We start from the raw sequence: 23,993 nt of genomic DNA, 5'->3' as shown, positions 1-23,993 counted from the left end.
CTACTTCCTGATTTTTCTCACGATGAAAGTAGATTATTTGGAGAGCTTGTGTTGTTGTGAGGTGTAGTCTAAATGTTCTGTGTTGTTGTGAGGTGTAGTCTACATGTTGTGTGTTGTTGTGAGGTGTAGTCTAAATGTTCTGTGTTGTTGTGAGGTGTAGTCTACATGTTGTGTGTTGTTGTGAGGTGTAGCCTACATGTTCTGTATTGTTGTGAGGTGTAGCCTACATGTTCTGTGTTGTTGTGAGGTGTAGCCTACATGTTCTGTATTGTTGTCAGGTGTAGCCTACATGTTGTGAGGTGTAGCCTACATGTTGTGAGGTGTAGCCTACATGTTGTGAGGTGTAGCCTACATGTTGTGAGGTGTAGCCTACATGTTCTGTGTTGTTGTGAGGTGTAGCCTACATGTTCTGTATTGTTGTGAGGTGTAGCCTACATGTTGTGAGGTGTAGCCTACATGTTGTGAGGTGTAGCCTACATGTTCTGTGTTGTTGTGAGGTGTAGCCTACATGTTGTGAGGTGTAGCCTACATGTTCTGTGTTTTTGTGAGGTGTAGCCTATATGTTCTGTGTTGTTGTGAGGTGTAGCCTACATGTTGTTGTGAGGTGTAGCCTACATGTTGTGTGTTGTTGTGAGGTGTAGCCTACATGTTATGTGTGTTGTTGTGAGGTGTAGCCTACATGTTGTTGTGAGGTGTAGCCTACATGTTGTTGTGAGGTGTAGCCTACATGTTGTGTTTGTTGTTGTGAGGTGTACCCTACATGTTGTTGTGAGGTGTAGCCTACGTGTTGTTGTGAGGTGTAGCCTACATGTTCTGTGTTGTTGTGAGGTGTAGCCTACATGTTGTTGTGAGGTGTAGCCTACATGTTGTTGTGAGGTGTAGCCTACATGTTCTGTGTTGTTGTGAGGTGTAGCCTACATGTTGTTGTGAGGTGTAGCCTACATGTTCTGTGTGTTGTTGTGAGGTGTAGTCTACATGTTCTGTGTCTTGTTGTGAGGTGTAGCCTACATGTTGTTGTGAGGTGTAGTCTACATGTTGTTGTGAGGTGTAGCCTACATGTTGTTGTGAGGTGTAGCCTACATGTTGTTGTGAGGTGTAGCCTACATGTTGTTGTGAGGTGTAGTCTACATGTTGTTGTGAGGTGTAGTCTACATGTTGTTGTGAGGTGTAGCCTACATGTTGTTGTGAGGTGTAGCCTACATGTTGTTGTGAGGTGTAGTCTACATGTTGTTGTGAGGTGTAGCCTACATGTTGTTGTGAGGTGTAGCCTACATGTTGTTGTGAGGTGTAGCCTACATGTTGTTGTGAGGTGTAGCCTACATGTTGTTGTGAGGTGTAGCCTACATGTTCTGTGTGTTGTTGTGAGGTGTAGTCTACTTGTTCTGTGTGTTGTTGTGAGGTGTAGCCTACATGTTGTTGTGAGGTGTAGTCTACATGTTGTTGTGAGGTGTAGCCTACATGTTGTGTTTGTTGTTGTGAGGTGTAGCCTACATGTTGTTGTGAGGTGTAGCCTACATGTTGTGTTTGTTGTTGTGAGGTGTAGCCTACATGTTGTTGTGAGGTGTAGTCTACATGTTGTGTGTTGTTGTGAGGTTTAGCCTACATGTTATGTGTGTTGTTGTGAGGTGTAGCCTACATGTTATTGTGAGGTGTAGCCTACATGTTGTGTGTTGTTGTGAGGTGTAGCCTACATGTTCTGTGTGTTGTTGTGAGGTGTAGCCTACATGTTCTGTGTTGTTGTGAGGTGTAGCCTACATGTTGTGTGTTGTTGTGAGGTGTAGCCTACATGTTCTGTGTGTTGTTGTGAGGTGTAGCCTACATGTTCTGTGTTGTTGTGAGGCGTAGCCTACATGTCCTGTGTTGTTGTGAGGTGTAGCCTACATGTTGTTGTGAGGTGTAGCCTACATGTTCTGTGTTGTTGTGAGGTGTAGTCTACATGTTCTGTGTGTTGTTGTGAGGTGTAGCCTACATGTTCTGTGTTGTTGTGAGGTGTAGCCTACATGTTGTGAGGTGTAGCCTACATGTTGTTGTGAGGTGTAGCCTACATGTTGTTGTGAGGTGTAGCCTACATGTTGTTGTGAGGTGTAGCCTACATGTTCTGTGTTGTTGTGAGGTGTAGCCTACATGTTCTGTGTTGTTGTGAGGTGTAGTCTACATGTCGTTGTGAGGTGTAGTCTACATGTTCTGTGTGTTGTTGTGAGGTGTAGTCTACATGTTGTTGTGAGGTGTAGCCTACATGTTCTGTGTGTTGTTGTGAGGTGTAGTCTACATGTTGTTGTGAGGTGTAGCCTACATGTTGTTGTGAGGTGTAGCCTACATGTTGTTGTGAGGTGTAGCCTACATGTTGTGTGTGTTGTTGTGAGGTGTAGCCTACATGTTTTGTGTGTTGTTGTGAGGTGTAGCCTACATGTTCTGTGTTGTTGTGAGGTGTAGCCTACATGTTGTTGTGAGGTGTAGCCTACATGTTGTTGTGATGTGTAGCCTACATGTTGTTGTGATGTGTAGCCTACATGTTCTGTGTTGTTGTGAGATGTAGTATACATGTTGTTGTGAGGTGTAGTCTACATGTTGTGTGTGTTGTTGTGAGGTGTAGCCTACATGTTATGTGTGTTGTTGTGAGGTGTAGTCTACATGTTGTTGTGAGGTGTAGCCTACATGTTGTTGTGAGGTGTAGCCTACATGTTCTGTGTGTTGTTGTGAGGTGTAGTCTACATGTTGTTGTGAGGTGTAGCCTACATGTTGTTGTGAGGTGTAGCCTACATGATGTTGTGAGGTGTAGCCTACATGTTGTTGTGAGGTGTAGCCTACATGTTGTTGTGAGGTGTAGCCTACATGTTGTTGTGAGGTGTAGCCTACATGTTGTTGTGAGGTGTAGCCTACATGTTGTTGTGAGGTGTAGCCTACATGTTGTTGTGAGGTGTAGCCTACATGTTGTGTGTGTTGTTGTGAGGTGTAGCCTACATGTTCTGTGTTGTTGTGAGGTGTAGCCTACATGTTGTTGTGAGGTGTAGCCTACATGTTGTTGTGAGGTGTAGCCTACATGTTCTGTGTTGTTGTGAGGTGTAGCCTACATGTTGTTGTGAGGTGTAGCCTACATGTTGTTGTGAGGTGTAGCCTACATGTTGTTGTGAGGTGTAGCCTACATGTTGTTGTGAGGTGTAGCCTACATGTTGTTGTGAGGTGTAGCCTACATGTTCTGTGTTGTTGTGAGGTGTAGCCTACATGTTGTTGTGAGGTGTAGCCTACATGTTGTTGTGAGGTGTAGCCTACATGTTCTGTGTTGTTGTGAGGTGTAGCCTACATGTTGTTGTGAGGTGTAGCCTACATGTTCTGTGTGTTCCATGTCAGATTAATAATCCAGTGAGTCAGGTGAGCTGAGTGTCTCTCTGTTACATGGAAAAGGAGCCTGATTGGCTTTCGGCAGATTAAACCTATAGATACATGCGTCCAACCTTTTTCCATAAATGTTTCACTGGCAGCCTATGTTGTCATGTCAAGGTTCGGTCCCAGATCCCTGACTCTCCTCTGAGCCCTGTGTCCCCCCCCCGACTCTCCTCTGAGCCCACAGGCAGGCCTGTGGTGGTTGAGAGATGCTGGTACTCATGTTTGTTTGTCTGGTCTTCAAGGTTGACAATGAGGGCAGGCCTGTGGTGGTTGAGAGATGCTGGTACTCATGTTTGTTTGTCTCTGTAAGAGAGTGTCAGACTGACTGTTAGGTGTGTGAGAGTGGGGACTGTGTGTGTGCTGACATGGACCAGGCTAATGTAATGAAGTGTCAACAGGACAGGGTAGCCAGGCAGAGCAGTGAGCTCTGCAGATGGCAGATGGCTAGCTACCATTTAGCCTAAACACAGACAGATACACATCTCTCTCTGGCATCCACCCACCATTAGCCAATCCCTAGAGAGCATGGGTGGAGGAAGTAACCTGCCGTGTTGTGGTTCTGATTCCTCATGCTGATGTCTGTGTCAACTCAGCTCATCCTAATTGATTTACCTGCTTAAATAATGGTTAGCCCTAAATCAGTAGAACTTCTGCCTGACGTTCGTTCTCTCTCTCTCTCTCTCTCTCTCTCTCTCTGTCTCTCTGTCTCTCTGTCTCTCTGTCTCTCTGTCTCTCTGTCTCTCTGTCTCTCTGTCTCTCTGTCTCTCTGTCTCTCTCTCTCTCTCTCTCTCTCTCTCTGTGTTCCCTCTCTCTTTCCTTCCATCTCTCAGGTGACTGGTGAAGGTGTGACATCCTCGCTCAGTGCTATTCATCGAGGAGCTGAGATCTAATTGATCTGTTTGGTTGCGTTCGACGGGCTGGCTCCTCCCCCTCCCGGCAGCAGCGTGCGCCCCCCAGCCCGCGCCCTGCGCCCCCCAGCCCGCGCCCCTGCCACCCCCACCAGGTCCTCTAACGCCATGTGCCTCTCCCACACCATGGAAGGAGCATCAGGGAAGAACGGAGCGAGCCAGGCAGGGCTAGGGCTGGGGGGCCAGGCAGGGCTAGGGCTGGGGGGCCAGGCAGGGCTAGGGCTTGGGGCACTAGGCCAGGGCCAGGCAGGGTTAGGACTGGTGGGCCAGGCAGGGTTAGGACTGGTGGGCCAGGCAGGGTTAGGGCTGGGGGGCCAGGCAGGGTTAGGGCTGGGGGGCCAGGCAGGGTTAGGGCTGGGGTTTGGGACAGGCCTGGGGCTGGGGGGCAGGCGGTGTGGAGGGGTGCCTCTAGAACCCTTCGTACACCAGGTGGGAGGACACACCAGTATGATGCGCTACGACGACCACACGGTGTGTAAACCACTCATCACCCGGGAGCAGCGCTTCTACGAGTCCCTGCCGCCTGAGATGAAGGAGTTCACAGCAGAGTACAAAGGTAAGAGTTAAACCTTGACCTCTAATCTTGTGACCCTAACCGCTAACCTTAACCTTTTATGAGTCCCTGCCTGAGATGAAGGAATTTAAACCAGAGGACAAAGGTGTGAGAGGGGTGTCTACCAGGTTTGGGCTGTACCCTAATGATTCTGTACTTGTACAATCGCCTGATATACGATCTTATCGCCCATAGCAGCCAACTAAAAATGTATTTAAAACAATCACAAAAACGTTTAGACCGTGAGCTCAGTTCCAGGAAGGAATTATGACATATATTTTGAAGCCAAATCTTTTCTTGGAGCTGTGGCAGGAAAGAGTGTGTCTGTGTGTGCCGATGTGTGCAGAATAGAGCAAGTGACAGTGAAGGAGACTCGCTGGCTGTGCGTTGTGTGCCGGGGTTGGATAAATCATCAAGGGCCTGGCTATAGACCACGCAATTCTGCTGTCCCCAGAACAGGATCCTTATTTCAATAATAAACATTTTCACCTCATCTTCCTGTTTCATTAGGTCTAGGATTCTATGTGTTGTAGGTAGGCTGTACAATAATATTCTAACATAACCAATTTATCCTTCATTTCTTCTTTTTTGATTTATCGTTCGATTTTTCCATCTTGAATTTGTTTTGCTCAATTATACTTTGTTGTTGCCTGTAATATTTGTCATTTAAAACAAAGCTGTGTGTCTATAGATGCTGACGTTAGAGCCTCATAACTTTTATTTGCCCTAATACTTTTATGACATTTCAATTTGTAGGATTTCTGCTGTTTGGTTCACAACGGCAAGGAGGAGGGAAGCATTTGTTCTATTAGACTAAGCTTTGTTCAACTCTGTTCAAACTTACTCATTAGATGTTTCTGTCTTGCTATTGTTTGTTCTCTCTCTCGCTCTCTCTCGCTCTCTCTCTCTCTCTCTCTCTCTCTCGAAAACTTTCTGAGATAAAGAGCTCAGCGGGAGTAAGTCAGGATGCGTAAAACTGAAGTCACATTCATATCAAACGGAAAGACACGAGAACATTAGGCTTTTAAAAATAATTAGATGCCAGAGTTTCCGTTATAAAGAAAATGCTAAAGCTGTATGGTCCATGCAGATCATTCAACACCATATTCAGCTGTATGGTCCATGCAGATCATTCAACACCATATTCAGCCGTATGGCCCATGCAGATCATTCAACGACATATTCAGCCATATGGCCCATGCAGATCATTCAACACCATATTCAGCTGTATGGCCCATGCAGATCATTCAACACCATATTCAGCTGTATGGCCCATGCAGATCATTCAACACCATATTCAGCTGTATGGCCCATGCAGATCATTCAACAACATATTCAGCTGTATGGCCCATGCAGATCATTCAACACCATATTCAGCTGTATGGCCCATGCAGATCATTCAACGACATATTCAGCCGTATGGCCCATGCAGATCATTCAACGACATATTCAGCCGTATGGCCCATGCAGATCATTCAACAACATATTCAGCTGTATGGCCCATGCAGATCATGCAACAACATATTCAGCTGTATGGCCCATGCAGATCATTCAACACCATATTCAGCTGTATGGCCCATGCAGATCATTCAACAACATATTCAGCTGTATGGCCCATGCAGATCATGCAACAACATATTCAGGTATATGGCCCATGCAGATCATTCAACAACATATTCAGCTGTATGGCCCATGCAGATCATGCAACAACATATTCAGCTGTATGGCCCATGCAGATCATTCAACACCATATTCAGCTGTATGGCCCATGCAGATCATTCAACGACATATTCAGCTGTATGGCCCATGCAGATCATGCAACAACATATTCAGGTATATGGCCCATGCAGATCATTCAACAACATATTCAGCTGTATGGCCCATGCAGATCATGCAACAACATATTCAGATGTATGGCCCATGCAGATCATGCAACAACATATTCAGCTGTATGGCCCATGCAGATCATTCAACGACATATTCAGCCGTATGGCCCATGCAGATCATTCAACGACATATTCAGCCGTATGGCCCATGCAGATCATTCAACACCATATTCAGCTTTATGGCCCATGCAGATCATTCAACACCATATTCAGCTGTATGGCCCATGCAGATCATTAAACAAGATATTCAGCTGTATGGCCCATGCAGATCATTCAACAAGGTATTCAGCTTTATGGCCCATGCAGATCATTCAACAAGGTATTCAGCTTTATGGCCCATGCAGATCATTCAACAATATATTCAGCCATATGGCCCATGCAGATCATTCAACAACATATTCAGCTATATGGCTCATGCAGATCATTCAACACCATATTCAGCCATGTGGCCCATGCAGATCATTCAACAACATATTCAGGTACATGACTCATGCAGAACACGGCACTAGTCAGCGCCTGTTCCTGATCTTGCACATCTGCGTGGCATTGAAATGCTAAAATGGCTTGCGTGATATTAGTCTTTATTAGTTGAGGGCAACCTACAGTACCAGTCAAAAGGTTGGACACACCTACTCATTCAAGGGTTTTTCTTTATTTTTTACTATTTTCTACATTGTAGAATAATAGTGAAGACATCAAAACTATGAAATAACACATATGGAATCATGTAGTAACCAAAAAAGTGTAGTAACCAAAACAAATGAAAATATATTTGAGATTTGAGATTCTTCAAAAAGCCACCGTTTGTCTTGATGATAGCTTTGCACACTCTTGGCATTCTCTCAACCAGCTTCACCTGGAATGCTTTTCCAATAGTCTTGAAGGAGTTCCCACATTTGCTGAGCACGTTTTGGCTGCTTTTGCTTCACTCTGCAGTCCAACTCATCCCGAACCATGTTAATTGGGTTGAGGTCGGGGGATTGTGGAGGCCAGGTCATCTGATGCAGCAGGTCATTTGTTTTGCTCAATTATACTTTGTTGTTGCCTGTAATATTTGTCATTTAAAACAAAGCTGTGTGTCTATAGATGCTGACGTTAGAGCCTCATAACTTTTATTTGCCCTAATACTTTTATGACATTTCAATTTGTAGAATTTGGCTGTTTGGTTCACAACGGCAAGGAGGAGGGAAGCATTCGTTCTATTAGACTAAGCTTTGTTCAACTCTGTTCAAACTTACTCATTAGATGTTTCTGTCTTGCTATTGTTTGTTCTCTCTCTCGCTCTCTCTCGCTCTCTCTCTCTCTCTCTCTCTCTCTAAAACTTTCTGAGATAAAGAGCTCAGCGGGAGTAAGTCAGGATGCGTAAAACTGAAGTCACATTCATATCAAACGGAAAGACACGAGAACATTAGGCTTTTAAAAATAATTAGATGCCAGAGTTTCCGTTATAAAGAAAATGCTAAAGCTGTATGGTCCATGCAGATCATTCAACACCATATTCAGCTGTATGGCCCATGCAGATCATTCAACGACATATTCAGCCATATGGCCCATGCAGATCATTCAACACCATATTCAGCTGTATGGCCCATGCAGATCATTCAACACCATATTCAGCTGTATGGCCCATGCAGATCATGCAACAACATATTCAGCTGTATGGCCCATGCAGATCATGCAACAACATATTCAGCTGTATGGCCCATGCAGATCATTCAACGACATATTCAGCGGTATGGCCCATGCAGATCATTCAACGACATATTCAGCCATATGGCCCATGCAGATCATTCAACACCATATTCAGCTGTATGGCCCATGCAGATCATTCAACGACATATTCAGCCATATGGCCCATGCAGATCATTCAACACCATATTCAGCTGTATGGCCCATGCAGATCATTCAACACCATATTCAGCTGTATGGCCCATGCAGATCATTAAACAAGATATTCAGCTGTATGGCCCATGCAGATCATTCAACAAGGTATTCAGCTGTATGGCCCATGCAGATCATTCAACAATATATTCAGTCATATGGCCCATGCAGATCATTCAACACCATATTCAGGTATATGGCCCATGCAGATCATTCAACACCATATTCAGCTATATGGCTCATGCAGATCATTCAACACCATATTCAGCCATATGGCCCATGCAGATCATCATATGGCCCATAACTCTGGGTCTGCCATTCCTGTGGCGGTCCTCATAAGAGCCAGTTTCATTTTAGTGCTCAATGGTTTTTGCGACTGCACTTGAACAAACTTTAAAAGTTCTTTAAATTTGAGCTGTTCTTGCCATAATATGGACTTGGTCTTTAACCAAATAGGGCTGTCTTCTGTATACCACCCCTACCTTGTCACAACACAACTGATTGGCTCAAACACATGAAGACATTTTTATGGAAATAAAATCCGCAAATTAACTTTGAACAAGAGACGCATGTTAATTGAAATGCATTCCAGGTGACTACCTCATGAAGCTGGTTGAGGGAATGCCGAGAGTGTGCAAAGCTGTCATCAGGGAAAAGGGTGACTATACTTTGAAGATTCTAAAATATATTTGATTTGTTTAACACTTTCTTTGGTTACTACATCAGTTTTATTGTTGTTGTTGTTGTTATTATTATTATTATTATTATTATTATTATTATTATTATTATTATACAATGTAGAAAATAGTTTTTTTTAAATAAGAGAAACCCTTGACTGGTACTGCATGACATTTGTTAGGTTATTGTGATCTGTAATAAAGCTCAACTACTGGAGATGATGCTCATCTGTCTATACCTGCTGAACTGGGTTTACAAAACATTTTGATTGTTCAGGTTCACCATCAGTAATAGTTTTGCTTCAAATGATCACTGTGTATATGGTCATTTTTAGATATAAAGGGTAAATAATTTCATGATGAGAACAGTAGTGGTAGTGGGGTGGTAGATGTCTAGTCTCCTTTATGGCTCTAATCTGATAGTGGTAGTGGGGTGGTAGATGTCTAGTCTCCTTTATGTCTCTAATCTGATAGTGGTAGTGGGGTGGTAGATGTCTAGTCTCCTTTATGTCTCTAATCTGATAGTGGTAGTGGGGTGGTAGATGACTAGTCTCCTTTATGTCGCTAATCTGATAGTGGTAGTGGGGTGGTAAATGTCTAGTCTCCTTTATGGCTCTAATCTGATAGTGGTAGTGGGGTGGTAGATGCATCGTCTCCTTTATGGCTCCAATCTGATAGTGGTAGTGGGGTGAAAGTTAATTTGTGGAATTTATTTCCATAAAAATGTCTTCATGTGTTTGAGCCAATCAGGGCTGACATTTTTTTTTTTTTTTTTTTTTTTTTTTTTTTTTCCAAGATGGCGTAGCAGTAGGACGTGTTGTCGTGTTCCTTGTATATATCGTTTGTTTTCGTTTCGTTTTCTTCACATATCTTTAAAACTTTTTGCTGAACCTCAACTTCTTCTAAATACTCTCCTGCAACCCGCCTCACCCAACGTAGCTTTTTTTCCTAAAGTATTTATATTTACTTCGGATCTGGAACCCCTCAACTGAAGCTAGCCAACCAGCAAACTAACTACCAGCTTCAGCAAAACATTGCTAGCGGTCTTCAGCTAACCGGTCAGCTAACCGGTCATCAGCTAACCTTTAGCTCGGAAAGCTCTCGCCAGTTCGAACAACGCGACTCTAACCAGAGCATAACGGACCTATCTATTATTTTATTCTTATTTTTCACCCCCGGATTCCCATCGCAAACGGAACATTTTGAGCTCCTGGGCTACAATATCCAGACCCACGACCGGTCCATTGATGTCACCGCATGAAGAGGAATAAACAGACTCCCCCCATCGCGACGTCCCCAAAGGCTAACTCTCTAGCCCTTGCTATCTCCTTGCTTGCAAATTCGGCCTGCTAACTGCTAGCTTGTTTAGCCCGGTCCGCTAACTGCTACCGTGTTTAGCACCGTCTACTAACTGTTAGCTTGTTAGCACAGGCCTGCTAACCATCTGAATCGCCGCGTCCCAAACACTCACTGAACCCATATTTACTTTCTATCCCTTTTCAATTTTTTATTTGTTTATACCTTCCGGTAACCTGCCTCACCCAATGTGATACGGAACCGCTATTATCTTTACATTTTTAGAACACACTCAAGAACCTTCAGAAGCTAACCAGCTAACTGGCTACAAGCTATTTAGTCATTGTTAGTTTTCTAACCTGGATAACACTCGCCAGTCCAGCTTCCCTGCCCCATCCACCGCTGCCCCTTGGACACTGATCACTTGGCTACATAGCTGATGCATGCTGGACTGTCCATTAATTCACGGTAATCCATTCTGCTTGTTTATGTTTTATCTGTCGGCCCCAGCCGCATTTAGGCTCTGTGTGTAGTTAATCCGACCCTCTCTGCCTAATCAATCGCCATTCTACCTGCTGTTTTTGTGCTAGCTGATTAGCTGTTGTTGTCTCACCTACTGTTTTAGCTAGCTCTCCCAATTCAACACCTGTGATTACTGTATGCCTTGCTGTATGTCTCTCTCAAATGTCAATATGCCTTGTATACTGTTGTGCAGGTTAGTTATCATTGTTTTAGTTTACAATGGAGCCCCTAGTTCCACTCTTTATACCCCTGATACCTCCTTTGTCCCACCCCCCACACATGCGGTGACCTCACCCATTACAACCAGCATGTCCAGAGATACAACCTCTCTCATCATCACCCAGTGCCTGGGCTTACCTCCGCTGTACCCGCACCCCACCATACCCCTGTCTGCGCATTATGCCCTGAATATATTCTACCATGCCCAGAAACCTGCTCCTCTTATTCTCTGTCCCCAACGCCCTAGGCGACCAGTTTTGATAGCCTTCAGCCGCACCCTCATACTACTCCTTCTCTGTTCCGCGGGTGATGTGGAGGTAAACCCAGGCCCTGCATGTCCCCAGGCACCCTCATTTGTTGACTTCTGTGATCGAAAAAGCCTTGGTTTCATGCATGTCAACATCAGAAGCCTCCTCCCTAAGTGTGTCTTACTCACTGCTCTAGCACACTCTGCTAACCCTGATGTCCTTGCCGTGTCTGAATCCTGGCTCAGGAAGGCCACCAAAAATTCAGAGATTTCCATACCCAACTATAACATCTTCCGTCAAGATAGATATGCCAAAGGGGGAGGAGTTGCAGTCTACTGCAGAGATAGCCTGCAAAGTAATGTCATACTCTCCAGGTCCATACCCAAACAGTTCGAACTACTAATTTTGAAAATTACTCTCTCCAGAAATAAGTCTCTCACTGTTGCCGCCTGCTACCGACCCCCCTCAGCTCCCAGCTGTGCCCTGGACACCATTTGTGAATTGATCGCCCCCCATCTAGCTTCAGAGTTTGTTCTGTTAGGTGACCTAAACTGGGATATGCTTAACACCCCGGCAGTCCTACAATCTAAGCTAGATGCCCTCAATCTCACTCAAATCATCAAGGAACCCACCAGGTACAACCCTAACTCTGTAAACAAGGGCACCCTCATTGACGTCATCCTGACCAACTGGCCCTCCAAATACACCTCCGCTGTCTACAACCAGGATCTCAGCGATCACTGCCTCATTGCCTGTATCCGCTACGGAGCCGCAGTCAAACGACCACCCCTCATCACTGTCAAACGCTCGCTAAAACACTTCTGTGAGCAGGCCTTTCTAATCGACCTGGCCCGGGTATCCTGGAAGGACATTGACCTCATCCCGTCAGTTGAGGATGCCTGGTCTTTCTTTAAAAGTAACTTCCTCACCATTTTAGATAAGCATGCTCCGTTCAAAAAATGCAGAACTAAGAACAGATATAGCCCCTGGTTCACTCCAGACCTGACTGCCCTCGACCAGCACAAAAACATCCTGTGGCGGACTGCGCTAACATCGAATAGTCCCCGCGATATGCAACTGTTCAGGGAAGTCAGGAACCAATACACACAGTCAGTCAGGAAAGCTAAAGCCAACTTCTTCAGGCAGAAGTTTGCATCCTGTAGCTCCAACTCCAAAAAGTTCTGGGACACTGTGAAGTCCATGGAGAACAAGAGCACCTCCTCCCAGCTGCCCACTGCACTGAGACTAGGTAACATGGTCACCACCGATAAATCCATGATTATCGAAAACTTCAACAAGCATTTCTCAACGGCTGGCCATGCCTTCCGCCTGGCTACTCCAACCTCGGACAACAGCTCCCCCCCCCCCGCAGCTACTCGCCCAAGCCTCTCCAGGTTCTCCTTTACCCAAATCCAGATAGCAGATGTCCTGAAAGAGCTGCAAAACCTGGACCCGTACAAATCAGCTGGGCTGGACAATCTGGACCCTCTATTCCTGAAACTATCCGCCGCCATTGTCGCAACCCCTATTACCAGCCTGTTCAACCTCTCTTTCATATCGTCTGAGATCCCCAAGGATTGGAAAGCTGCCGCAGTCATCCCCCTCTTCAAAGGGGGCGACACCCTGGACCCAAACTGTTACAGACCTATATCCATCCTGCCCTGCCTATCTAAGGTCTTCGAAAGCCAAGTCAACAAACAGGTCACTGACCATCTTGAATCCCACCGTACCTTCTCCGCTGTGCAATCTGGTTTCCGAGCCGGTCACGGGTGTACCTCAGCCACGCTCAAGGTACTAAACGATATCATAACCGCCATCGATAAAAGACAGTACTGTGCAGCCGTCTTCATAGACCTTGCCAAGGCTTTCGACTCTGTCAATCACCGTATTCTTATCGGCAGACTCAGTAGCCTCGGTTTTTCGGATGACTGCCTTGCCTGGTTCACCAATTACTTTGCAGACAGAGTTCAGTGTGTCAAATCGGAGGGCATGCTGTCCGGTCCTCTGGCAGTGTCTATGGGGGTGCCACAGGGTTCAATTCTCGGGCCGACTCTTTTCTCTGTATATATCAATGATGTTTCTCATGCTGCGGGCGATTCCCTGATCCACCTCTACGCAGACGACACCATTCTATATACTTCCGGCCCGTCCTTGGACACTGTGCTATCTAACCTCCAAACGAGCTTCAATGCCATACAGCACTCCTTCCGTGGCCTCCAACTGCTCTTAAACGCTAGTAAAACCAAATGCATGCTTTTCAACCGTTCGCTGCCTGCACCCGCACGCCTGACCAGCATCACCACCCTGGATGGTTCCGACCTTGAATATGTGGACATCTATAAGTACCTAGGTGTCTGGCTAGACTCTAAACTCTCCTTCCAGACCCATATCAAACATCTCCAATCGAAAATCAAATCAAGAGTCGGCTTTCTATTCCGCAACAAAGCCTCCTTCACTCACGCCGCCAAACTTACCCTAGTAAAACTGACTATCCTACCGATCCTCGACTTCGGCGACGTCATCTACAAAATTGCTTCCAACACTCTACTCAGCAAACTGGATGCAGTTTATCACAGTGCCATCCGTTTTGTCACTAAAGCACCTTATACCACCCACCACTGCGACTTGTATGCTCTAGTCGGCTGGCCCTCGCTACATATTCGTCGCCAGACCCACTGGCTCCAGGTCATCTACAAGTCCATGCTAGGTAAAGCTCCGCCTTATCTCAGTTCACTGGTTACGATGGCAACACCCATCCGTAGCACGCGCTCCAGCAGGTGTATCTCACTGATCATCCCTAAAGCCAACACCTCATTTGGCCGCCTTTCGTTCCAGTTCTCTGCTGCCTGTGACTGGAACGAATTGCAAAAATCGCTGAAGTTGGAGACTTTTATCTCCCTCACCAACTTCAAACATCTGCTATCTGAGCAGCTAACCGATCGCTGCAGCTGTACATAGTCTATTGGTAAATAGCCCACCCATTTTCACCTACCTCATCCCCATACTGTTTTTATTTATTTATTTTTATTTTTCTGCTCTTTTGCACACCAATATCTCTACCTGTACATAACCATCTGATCATTTATCACTCCAGTGTTAATCTGCATAATTGTAATTATTTGCCTACCTCATGCCTTTTGCACACAATGTATATATAGACTCCCCTTTTTTTCTACTGTGTTATTGACCTGTTAATTGTTTACTCCATGTGTAACTCTGTGTTGTCTGTTCACACTGCTATGCCTTATCTTGGCCAGGTCGCAGTTGCAAATGAGAACTTGTTCTCAACTAGCCTACCTGGTTAAATAAAGGTGTTCTCAACTAGCCTACCTGGTTAAATAAAGGTGAAATAAAAAAAAATAATAAAAAAAAAAATTACAGGGAGTGTTCTCTCTCTCCCGACAGGGCTGACATTACAGGGAGTGTTCTCTCTCTCCCGACAGGGCTGACATTACAGGGAGTGCTCTCTCTCTCCCGACAGGGCTGACATTACAGGGAGTGCTCTCTCTCTCCCGACAGGGCTGACATTACAGGGAGTGCTCTCTCTCTCCCGACAGGGCTGACATTACAGGGAGTGCTCTCTCTCTCCCGACAGGGCTGACATTACAGGGAGTGCTCTCTCTCTCGACAGGGCTGACATTACAGGGAGTGCTCTCTCTCTCGACAGGGCTGACATTACAGGGAGTGTTCTCTCTCCCGACAGGGCTGACATTACAGGGAGTGTTCTCTCTCTCGACAGGGCTGACATTACAGGGAGTGTTCTCTCTCCCGACAGGGCTGACATTACAGGGAGTGTTCTCTCTCGACAGGGCTGACATTACAGGGAGTGTTCTCTCTCCCGACAGGGCTGACATTACAGGGAGTGTTCTCTCTCTCGACAGGGCTGACATTACAGGGAGTGTTCTCTCTCCCGACAGGGCTGACATTACAGGGAGTGTTCTGTCTCCCGACAGGGCTGGCATTACAGGGAGTGTTCTGTCTCCCGACAGGGCTGACATTACAGGGAGTGTTCTGTCTCCCGACAGGGCTGACATTACAGGGAGTGTTCTCTCTCCCGACAGGGCTGACATTACAGGGAGTGTTCTCTCTCTCGACAGGGCTGACATTACAGGGAGTGTTCTCTCTCCCGACAGGGCTGACATTACAGGGAGTGTTCTCTCTCTCGACAGGGCTGACATTACAGGGAGTGTTCTCTCTCCCGACAGGGCTGACATTACAGGGAGTGTTCTGTCTCTTGACAGGGCTGACATTACAGGGAGTGTTCTCTCTCTCGACAGGGCTGACATTACAGGGAGTGTTCTGTCTCTTGACAGGGCTGACATTACAGGGAGTGTTCTCTCTCTTGACTGGGCTGACATTACAGGGAGTGTTCTCTCTCTTGACAGGGCTGACATTACTGGGAGTGTTCTCTCGACAGGGCTGACATTACAGGGAGTGTTCTCTCTCTCTCGACAGGGCTGACATTACAGGGAGTGTTCTCTCTCTCGACAGGGCTGATACTACAGGGAGTGTTCTCTCTCCCGACAGGGCTGGCATTACAGGGAGTGTTCTGTCTCTCGACAGGGCTGACATTACAGGGAGTGTTCTCTCTCCCGACAGGGCTGACATTACAGGGAGTGTTCTCTCTCTTGACTGGGCTGACATTACAGGGAGTGTTCTCTCTCTCGACAGGGCTGACATTACAGGGAGTGTTCTCTCTCCCGACAGGGCTGACATTACAGGGAGTGTTCTCTCTCTCGACAGGGCTGACATTACAGGGAGTGTTCTCTCTCCCGACAGGGCTGACATTACAGGGAGTGTTCTCTCTCTCGACAGGGCTGACATTACAGGGAGTGTTCTCTCTCTTGACTGGGCTGACATTACAGGGAGTGTTCTCTCTCCCGACTGGGCTGACATTACAGGGAGTGTTCTCTCTCTTGACTGGGCTGACATTACAGGGAGTGTTCTCTCTCTCGACAGGGCTGACATTACAGGGAGTGTTCTCTCTCTTGACTGGGCTGACATTACAGGGAGTGTTCTCTCTCCCGACAGGGCTGACATTACAGGGAGTGCTCTCTCTCTCGACAGGGCTGACATTACAGGGAGTGTTCTGTCTCTTGACAGGGCTGGCATTACAGGGAGTGTTCTGTCTCTCGACAGGGCTGACATTACAGGGAGTGTTCTCTCTCTCGACAGGGCTGACATTACAGGGAGTGTTCTGTCTCCCGACAGGGCTGACATTACAGGGAGTGTTCTCTCTTGACTGGGCTGACATTACAGGGAGTGTTCTCTCTCCCGACAGGGCTGACATTACAGGGAGTGCTCTCTCTCTCGACAGGGCTGACATTACAGGGAGTGTTCTGTCTCTTGACAGGGCTGGCATTACAGGGAGTGTTCTGTCTCTCGACAGGGCTGACATTACAGGGAGTGTTCTCTCTCTCGACAGGGCTGACATTACAGGGAGTGTTCTGTCTCTTGACAGGGCTGACATTACAGGGAGTGTTCTCTCTCTCGACAGGGCTGACATTACAGGGAGTGTTCTGTCTCTTGACAGGGCTGGCATTACAGGGAGTGTTCTCTCTCCCGACAGGGCTGACATTACAGGGAGTGCTCTCTCTCTCGACAGGGCTGACATTACAGGGAGTGTTCTGTCTCTTGACAGGGCTGGCATTACAGGGAGTGTTCTGTCTCTCGACAGGGCTGACATTACAGGGAGTGTTCTCTCTCTCGACAGGGCTGACATTACAGGGAGTGTTCTGTCTCTTGACAGGGCTGACATTACAGGGAGTGTTCTCTCTCTCGACAGGGCTGACATTACAGGGAGTGTTCTGTCTCTTGACAGGGCTGGCATTACAGGGAGTGTTCTCTCTCTCGACAGGGCTGACATTACAGGGAGTGTTCTGTCTCTTGACAGGGCTGACATTACAGGGAGTGTTCTCTCTTTCGACAGGGCTGGCATTACAGGGAGTGTTCTCTCTCGACAGGGCTGACATTACAGGGAGTGTTCTCTCTCTCGACAGGGCTGACATTACAGGGAGTATTCTCTCTTCACAGGGCTGACATTACAGGGAGTGTTCTCTCTCTCGACAGGGCTGACATTACAGGGAGTGTTCTCCCTCTCGACAGGGCTGATACTACAGGGAGTGTTTTCTCTCTCGACAGGGCTGACATTACAGGGAGTGTTCTCTCGACAGGGCTGACATTACAGGGAGTGTTTTCTCTCTCTCAACAGGGCTGACATAGGGAGTGTTCTCTCTCTTGACAGGGCTGGCATTACAGGGAGTGTTCTCTCTCTTGACAGGGCTGACATTACTGGGAGTGTTCTCTCGACAGGGCTGACATTACAGGGAGTGTTCTCTCTCTCTCGACAGGGCTGACATTACAGGGAGTGTTCTCTCTCTCGACAGGGCTGATACTACAGGGAGTGTTCTCTCTCTCGACAGGGCTGACATTACAGGGAGTGTTCTCTCTCTCTCGACAGGGCTGGCATTACAGGGAGTGTTCTCTCTCTTGACAGGGCTGACATTACAGGGAGTGTTCTCTCTCTCGACAGGGCTGACATTACAGGGAGTGTTCTCTCTCTCTCGACAGGGCTGGCATTACAGGGAGTGTTCTCTTTCTCGACAGGGCTGACATTACAGGGAGTGTTCTCTCTCTCGACAGGGCTGACATTACAGGGAGTGTTCTCTCTCGACAGGGCTGACATTACAGGGAGTGTTCTGTCTCTCGACAGGGCTGACATTACAGGGAGTGTTCTCTCTCTCGACAGGGCTGACATTACAGGGAGTGTTCTCTCTCTCGACAGGGCTGATACTACAGGGCGTGTGATGTGAGGATGTTATAACTATAATTATTAACCAGGTGGTTTGGGTCCTGAATGCCGATCGGCTGAATGCTGATTGGTATATCAGACCGTATACCACAGGTATGACAAAACTTGCATTTGTTCTGCCCTAATTACATTGGTAACCAGTTTATAATAGCAATAGGGCACCTCTGGGGTTTGTGGAAAATGGCCAATATACCACGGCTAAGGGCGTTGCCTCATGCCTACAAACATCCCTTAGCCGTGGTATATTGGCCGTATTCCACACCCCCTCTGGCCTTATTGCTTAACTATAGCATTATACATTCATATTATTTTAGTTTTATTTAACCTTTATTTTAACAGGGGAAAAGTTATTGAAACCTAAGTCTCTTTTACAATCTGGCCCTCATACTAACATGGCCACCTAATAATCCTCTGTTTACAATCTGGCCCTCATACTAACCCTCATACTAACATGGCCACCTAATAATCCTCAGTTTACAATCTGGCCCTCATACTAACATGGCCACCTAATAATCCTCCGTTTACAATCTGGCCCTCATACTAACATGGCCACCTAATAATCCTCCGTTTACAATCTGGCCCTCATACTAACATGGCCACCTAATAATCCTCCGTTTACAATCTGGCCCTCATACTAACATGGCCACCTAATAATCCTCCGTTTACAATTGGCTCATTCGCCCACCTCCTCTCCCCTGTAACTATTCCCCAGGTCGTTGCTGTAAATGAGAATGTGTTCTCAGGCAATTTACCTGGTAAAATAAGGGTTAAATAAAAACATATATAAAAATACAAATGTGCCCTGTATATACAACACAAATGTACACATTATGCCTAAATATACACTACCGTTCAAAAGTTTGGGGTCACTTTGAAAGAAAAGCTAATTAAATGGTACCTGCAAAACACCAGTCTCATCGTCAACAGTGAAGAGGCGACTCCGGGATGCTGACCGTCTAGGCAGAGTTCCTCTGTCCAGTCTCATTGTCAACAGTGAAGAGGCGACTCCGGGATGCTGACCGTCTAGGCAGAGTTCCTCTGTCCAGTCTCAACGTCAACAGTGAAGAGGCGACTCCGGGATGCTGACCGTCTAGGCAGAGTTCCTCTGTCCAGTCTCAACGTCAACAGTGAAGAGGCGACTCCGGGATGCTGACCGTCTAGGCAGAGTTCCTCTGTCCAGTCTCAACGTCAACAGTGAAGAGGAGACTCCAGGATCCTGGCCTTCTAGGCAGAGTTCCTCTGTCCAGTCTCAAGGTCAACAGTGAAGAGGAGACTCCGGGATGTTTGCCTTCTAGGCAGAGTTCCTCTGTCCAGTCTCAACGTCAACAGTGAAGAGGTGACTCCAGGATGCTGACCTTCTAGGCAGAGTTCCTCTGTCCAGTGTCTGTGTTCTTTTGCCCATCTTAATCTTTTCTTTTTATTGGTCAGTCTGAGATATGGCTTTTTCTTTGCAACAAGAATAGACTGACGAGTTTCTGAAGACGAGTTTCTTTGTTTTTGGCCATTTTGAGCCTGTAATCGAACCCACAAATGCTGATGCTCCAGATACTCAACTAGTCTAAAGAAGGCCAGTTTTATTGCTTCTTTAATCAGCACAACCATTTTCAGCTGTGCTAACACAATTGCAAAAGGGTTTTCTAATGATCAGTTGGCCTTTTAAAATGATAAACTTGGATTAGCTAACACAACGTGCCATTGGAACACTGGAGTGATGGTTGCTGATAATGGGTCTCTGTACACCTATGTAGATATTCCATTAAAAAAATCAGCCGTTTCCAGCTACAACAGTCATTTACAACATTAACAATGTCTACACTGTATTTCCAATCAATTTGATGTTATTTTAATGGTCAAAAAATGTGCTTTTCTTTCAAAAACAAGGACATTTTTACGGGACCCCAAACTTTTGAACGGTGGTGGATACACATCAAAATAAAGCACAAATAAAACATCACCCAGTTACATTCCTCCACAAATAATTTCAAATCAATACTTTATATTATATATAAATATGTATTTATATATTATATATTCTATTGCCCGAACGGCACATCAGGATCAAATGTATTTCGAATTTTGTTCCAGCCATATGGTGCATTAAAACTAAAAGCAGATTTGCTCGGTGGAGACCCCCCAGGAACCTCAAGCGTTAACCAATCCTGTGAACGTGTTAGGCAGTGTGTCAGTGGATTAGACAGACGGAACCAAGCCATTAACATGGAGAGAGCAGGAAGAGAGAGAGAGAGGAAGTGCTTAAAACAGAAACACTGTTTCACTGTATCGGTCTTGTTGTCAGATCCAATGACTAGGAGTTTGCAAGATGGTACAAACAGATATGAAACCAGCCTACAGTGTCCTCTGCTCTGCTATTTATCATAGATTAAGAGGAGGAGACAGGAAGTGGTTAAAACACCAAACGAGAGCAGCACCCTGCCAGCCAGCCACCTGTGTTTGGGACAGCATCGTTTGGTGTAATCAATCATGCGGAGTTGGACAGTTTATAAAAAGACCTGGGTTCCTGTTGGAGGAGGCCTGTTACATCCCCTACACTTTAATTAGCCAATGGACTGTTCTCTTTGTTTCCCTGACAGATTACATCATGTTCATACACGAAACTACACTGACTGCACAAAACATTAAGAACACCTGCTCTTTTCAGGACATAGACTGACCAGGTGAATCCAGGTGAAAGATATGATCCCTTATTGATGTCACTTGTTAAATCTACTTCAATCAGTGTAGATGAAGGGGAGGAGACAGGGTTAAAGAAGGATTTTTAAACCTTGAGACAATTTAGACATGGATTGTATACGTGTGCCATTCAGAAGACCAAAGTTTTAAGTGCCTTTGAACGGGATATGGTAGTAGGTGCCAGGGACACCGGTTTGTGTAAAGAAATACAACGCTGCTGGCTTTTTCACACTTAACAGTTTCCTGTGTGTATCAAGAACATCCAGCCAACTAGACACAACTGTGGGACCTGCCGCCTCTACACTCTAACCACTAGGCTACCTGCCTCTCCCCTCTAACCACTAGGCTACCTGCCTCCTCTCCCCTCTAACCACTAGGCTACCTGCCGCCTCTACACTCTAGCCACTAGGCTACCTGCCTCTCCCCTCTAACCACTAGGTTACCTGCCTCCTCTCCCCTCTAACCACTAGGCTACCTGCCTCCTCTACACTCTAACCACTAGGCTACCTGCCGCCTCTACACTCTAACCACTAGGCTACCTGCCTCTCCCCTCTAACCACTAGGTTACCTGCCTCCTCTACACTCTAACCACTAGGCTACATGCCGCCTCTACACTCTAACCACTAGAGCCCTCGCTACATATTCGTCGCCAGACCCACTGGCTCCAGGTCATCTACAAGTCCATGCTAGGTAAAGCTCCGCCTTATCTCAGCTCACTGGTCACGATGGCAACACCCATCCGTAGCACGCGCTCCAGCAGGTGTATCTCACTGATCATCCCTAAAGCCAACACCTCATTTGGCCGCCTCTCGTTCCAGTACTCTGCTGCCTGTGTCTGGAACGAATTGCAAAAATCGCTGAAGTTGGAGACTTTTATCTCCCTCACCAACTTCAAACATCTGCTATCTGAGCAGCTAACCGATCGCTGCAGCTGTACATAGTCTATTGGTAAATAGCCCACCCATTTTCACCTACCTCATCCCCATACTGTTTTTATTTATTTATTTTTCTGCTCTTTTGCACACCAATATCTCTACCTGTACATGACCATCTGATCATTTATCACTCCAGTGTTAATCTGCAAAATTGTAATTATTCGCCTACCTCATGCCTTTTGCACACATTGTATATAGACTCCCCCTTTGTTTTCTACTGTGTTATTGACTTGTTAATTGTTTACTCCATGTGTAACTCTGTGTTGTCTGCTCATACTGCTATGCTTTATCTTGGCCAGGTCGCAGTTGCAAATGAGAACTTGTTCTCAACTAGCCTACCTGGTTAAATAAAGGTGAAATAAAAATAAAAATAAAAATAGGCTACTATACATATGGTGTGTGTGACTCTCTTTGTTTGTATAGCTTCCAGTTTCTTCTCCATTACTCAAATCAAATCTATTTTTATTTGTCACAGTAAAATACAACAGGTGTAAACCTGACAGGGAAATGCTTATCTACAAGCCCTTAATTAACCAACAATGCTTCAAGAACTTAAGAAAAATATAAAAATAAGTGTGAAGTAAAAAAAAAATGTAAAAACATAGATAAGGCCAGACTAAATCAATTCACTGTTTTAAGAAGCCTATTGGACCTCGAAAATAGCAGATCTTAGGAACATTACAAAGGAAGACTTTTAATTGAGAGAGGAGCATCCCATAGCCACACAGCATTAGCTATAAATCATTGTTCAGTTTGGTCACTTTAGGCAAGATTCTAATCTCGTTCTTGGTACCACTTAGGACCAAAACATTACCTCATTCAATGGCATATATCAATTGTCAATTCTAGATACTCTCATCTCAAATACAATCTCTCCTGGACAAGCTCACGGAGACAGTGAGCCTCTTAGGTCATATACTAGGTTAAGATAAGGGCAACCTCAGAGGTGACATACAATAGTGAGCCTCCTAGGTCATATACTAGGTTAAGATAAGGGCAACCTCAGAGGGGACATACAATAGTTACAGACACATTCCCATAAGAAGACAAGCCTCCATTCTGTCCTCCTCCCCTTCTGATATTCTTCATAGCATCACATGGTTTAACAGATACATTGACATATGAAGACAAGCCTGACCTGTCCCCTCTCTGGGCCCCAAGTGACTGAGCACTAGCTGAGAAGGGATAACTGCAACTGCCAACAGTATAGTCCAATAATAAGATAAAACATCTTATTTATCTATGTTACTATCCTACCGATCCTCGACTTCGGCGATGTCATCTACAAAATGGCTTCCAACACTCTACTCAGCAAACTGGATGCAGTCTATCACAGTGCCATCCGTTTTGTCACTAAAGCACCTTATACCACCCACCACTGCGACTTGTATGCGCTAGTCGGCTGGCCCTCGCTACATATTCGTCGCCAGACCCACTGGCTCCAGGTCATCTACAAGTCCATGCTAGGTAAAGCTCCGCCTTATCTCAGCTCACTGGTCACGATGGCAACACCCATCCGTAGCACGCGCTCCAGCAGGTGTATCTCACTGATCATCCCTAAAGCCAACACCTCATTTGGCCGCCTTTCGTTCCAGTACTCTGCTGCCTGTGACTGGAATGAATTGCAAAAATCGCTGAAGTTGGAGACTTTTATCTCCCTCACCAACTTCAAACATCAGCTATCTGAGCAGCTAACCGATCGCTGCAGCTGTACATAGTCTATTGGTAAATAGCCCACCCATTTTCACCTACCTCATCCCCATACTGTTTTTATTTATTTATTTTTCTGCTCTTTTGCACACCAATATCTCTACCTGTACATGACCATCTGATCATTTATCACTCCAGTGTTAATCTGCAAAATTGTAATTATTCGCCTACCTCATGCCTTTTGCACACATTGTATATAGACTCCCCCTTTGTTTTCTACTGTTAATTGTTTACTCCATGTGTAACTCTGTGTTGTCTGCTCATACTGCTAT

At 45.9% G+C, this 23,993-nt stretch overlaps 1 protein-coding gene across 1 annotated transcript in view; it reads left to right on the top strand.

The window, feature by feature from the left end:
* LOC110493304 (inositol hexakisphosphate kinase 1) overlaps positions 1–23,993 on the top strand; it is a 102,719-nt gene that overhangs the window by 56,783 nt on the left and 21,943 nt on the right. Inside the window, exon 2 of the mRNA XM_090206502.1 lies at positions 4,215–4,848. Within this exon, the coding sequence (XP_090062628.1) occupies positions 4,401–4,848 (448 nt within the window). The 5' untranslated portion in view covers positions 4,215–4,400. The remainder of the gene's footprint in view (positions 1–4,214; positions 4,849–23,993) is intronic.

Source organism: Oncorhynchus mykiss, chromosome 17, assembly GCF_057628025.1.
Source record: "Oncorhynchus mykiss isolate SJ-2025 chromosome 17, ASM5762802v1, whole genome shotgun sequence".
NCBI classification, from domain to species: domain Eukaryota; kingdom Metazoa; phylum Chordata; class Actinopteri; order Salmoniformes; family Salmonidae; genus Oncorhynchus; species Oncorhynchus mykiss.
Note: the sequence above shows the minus strand (reverse complement) of the source record. Positions and strands in the feature narration are given on the sequence as shown.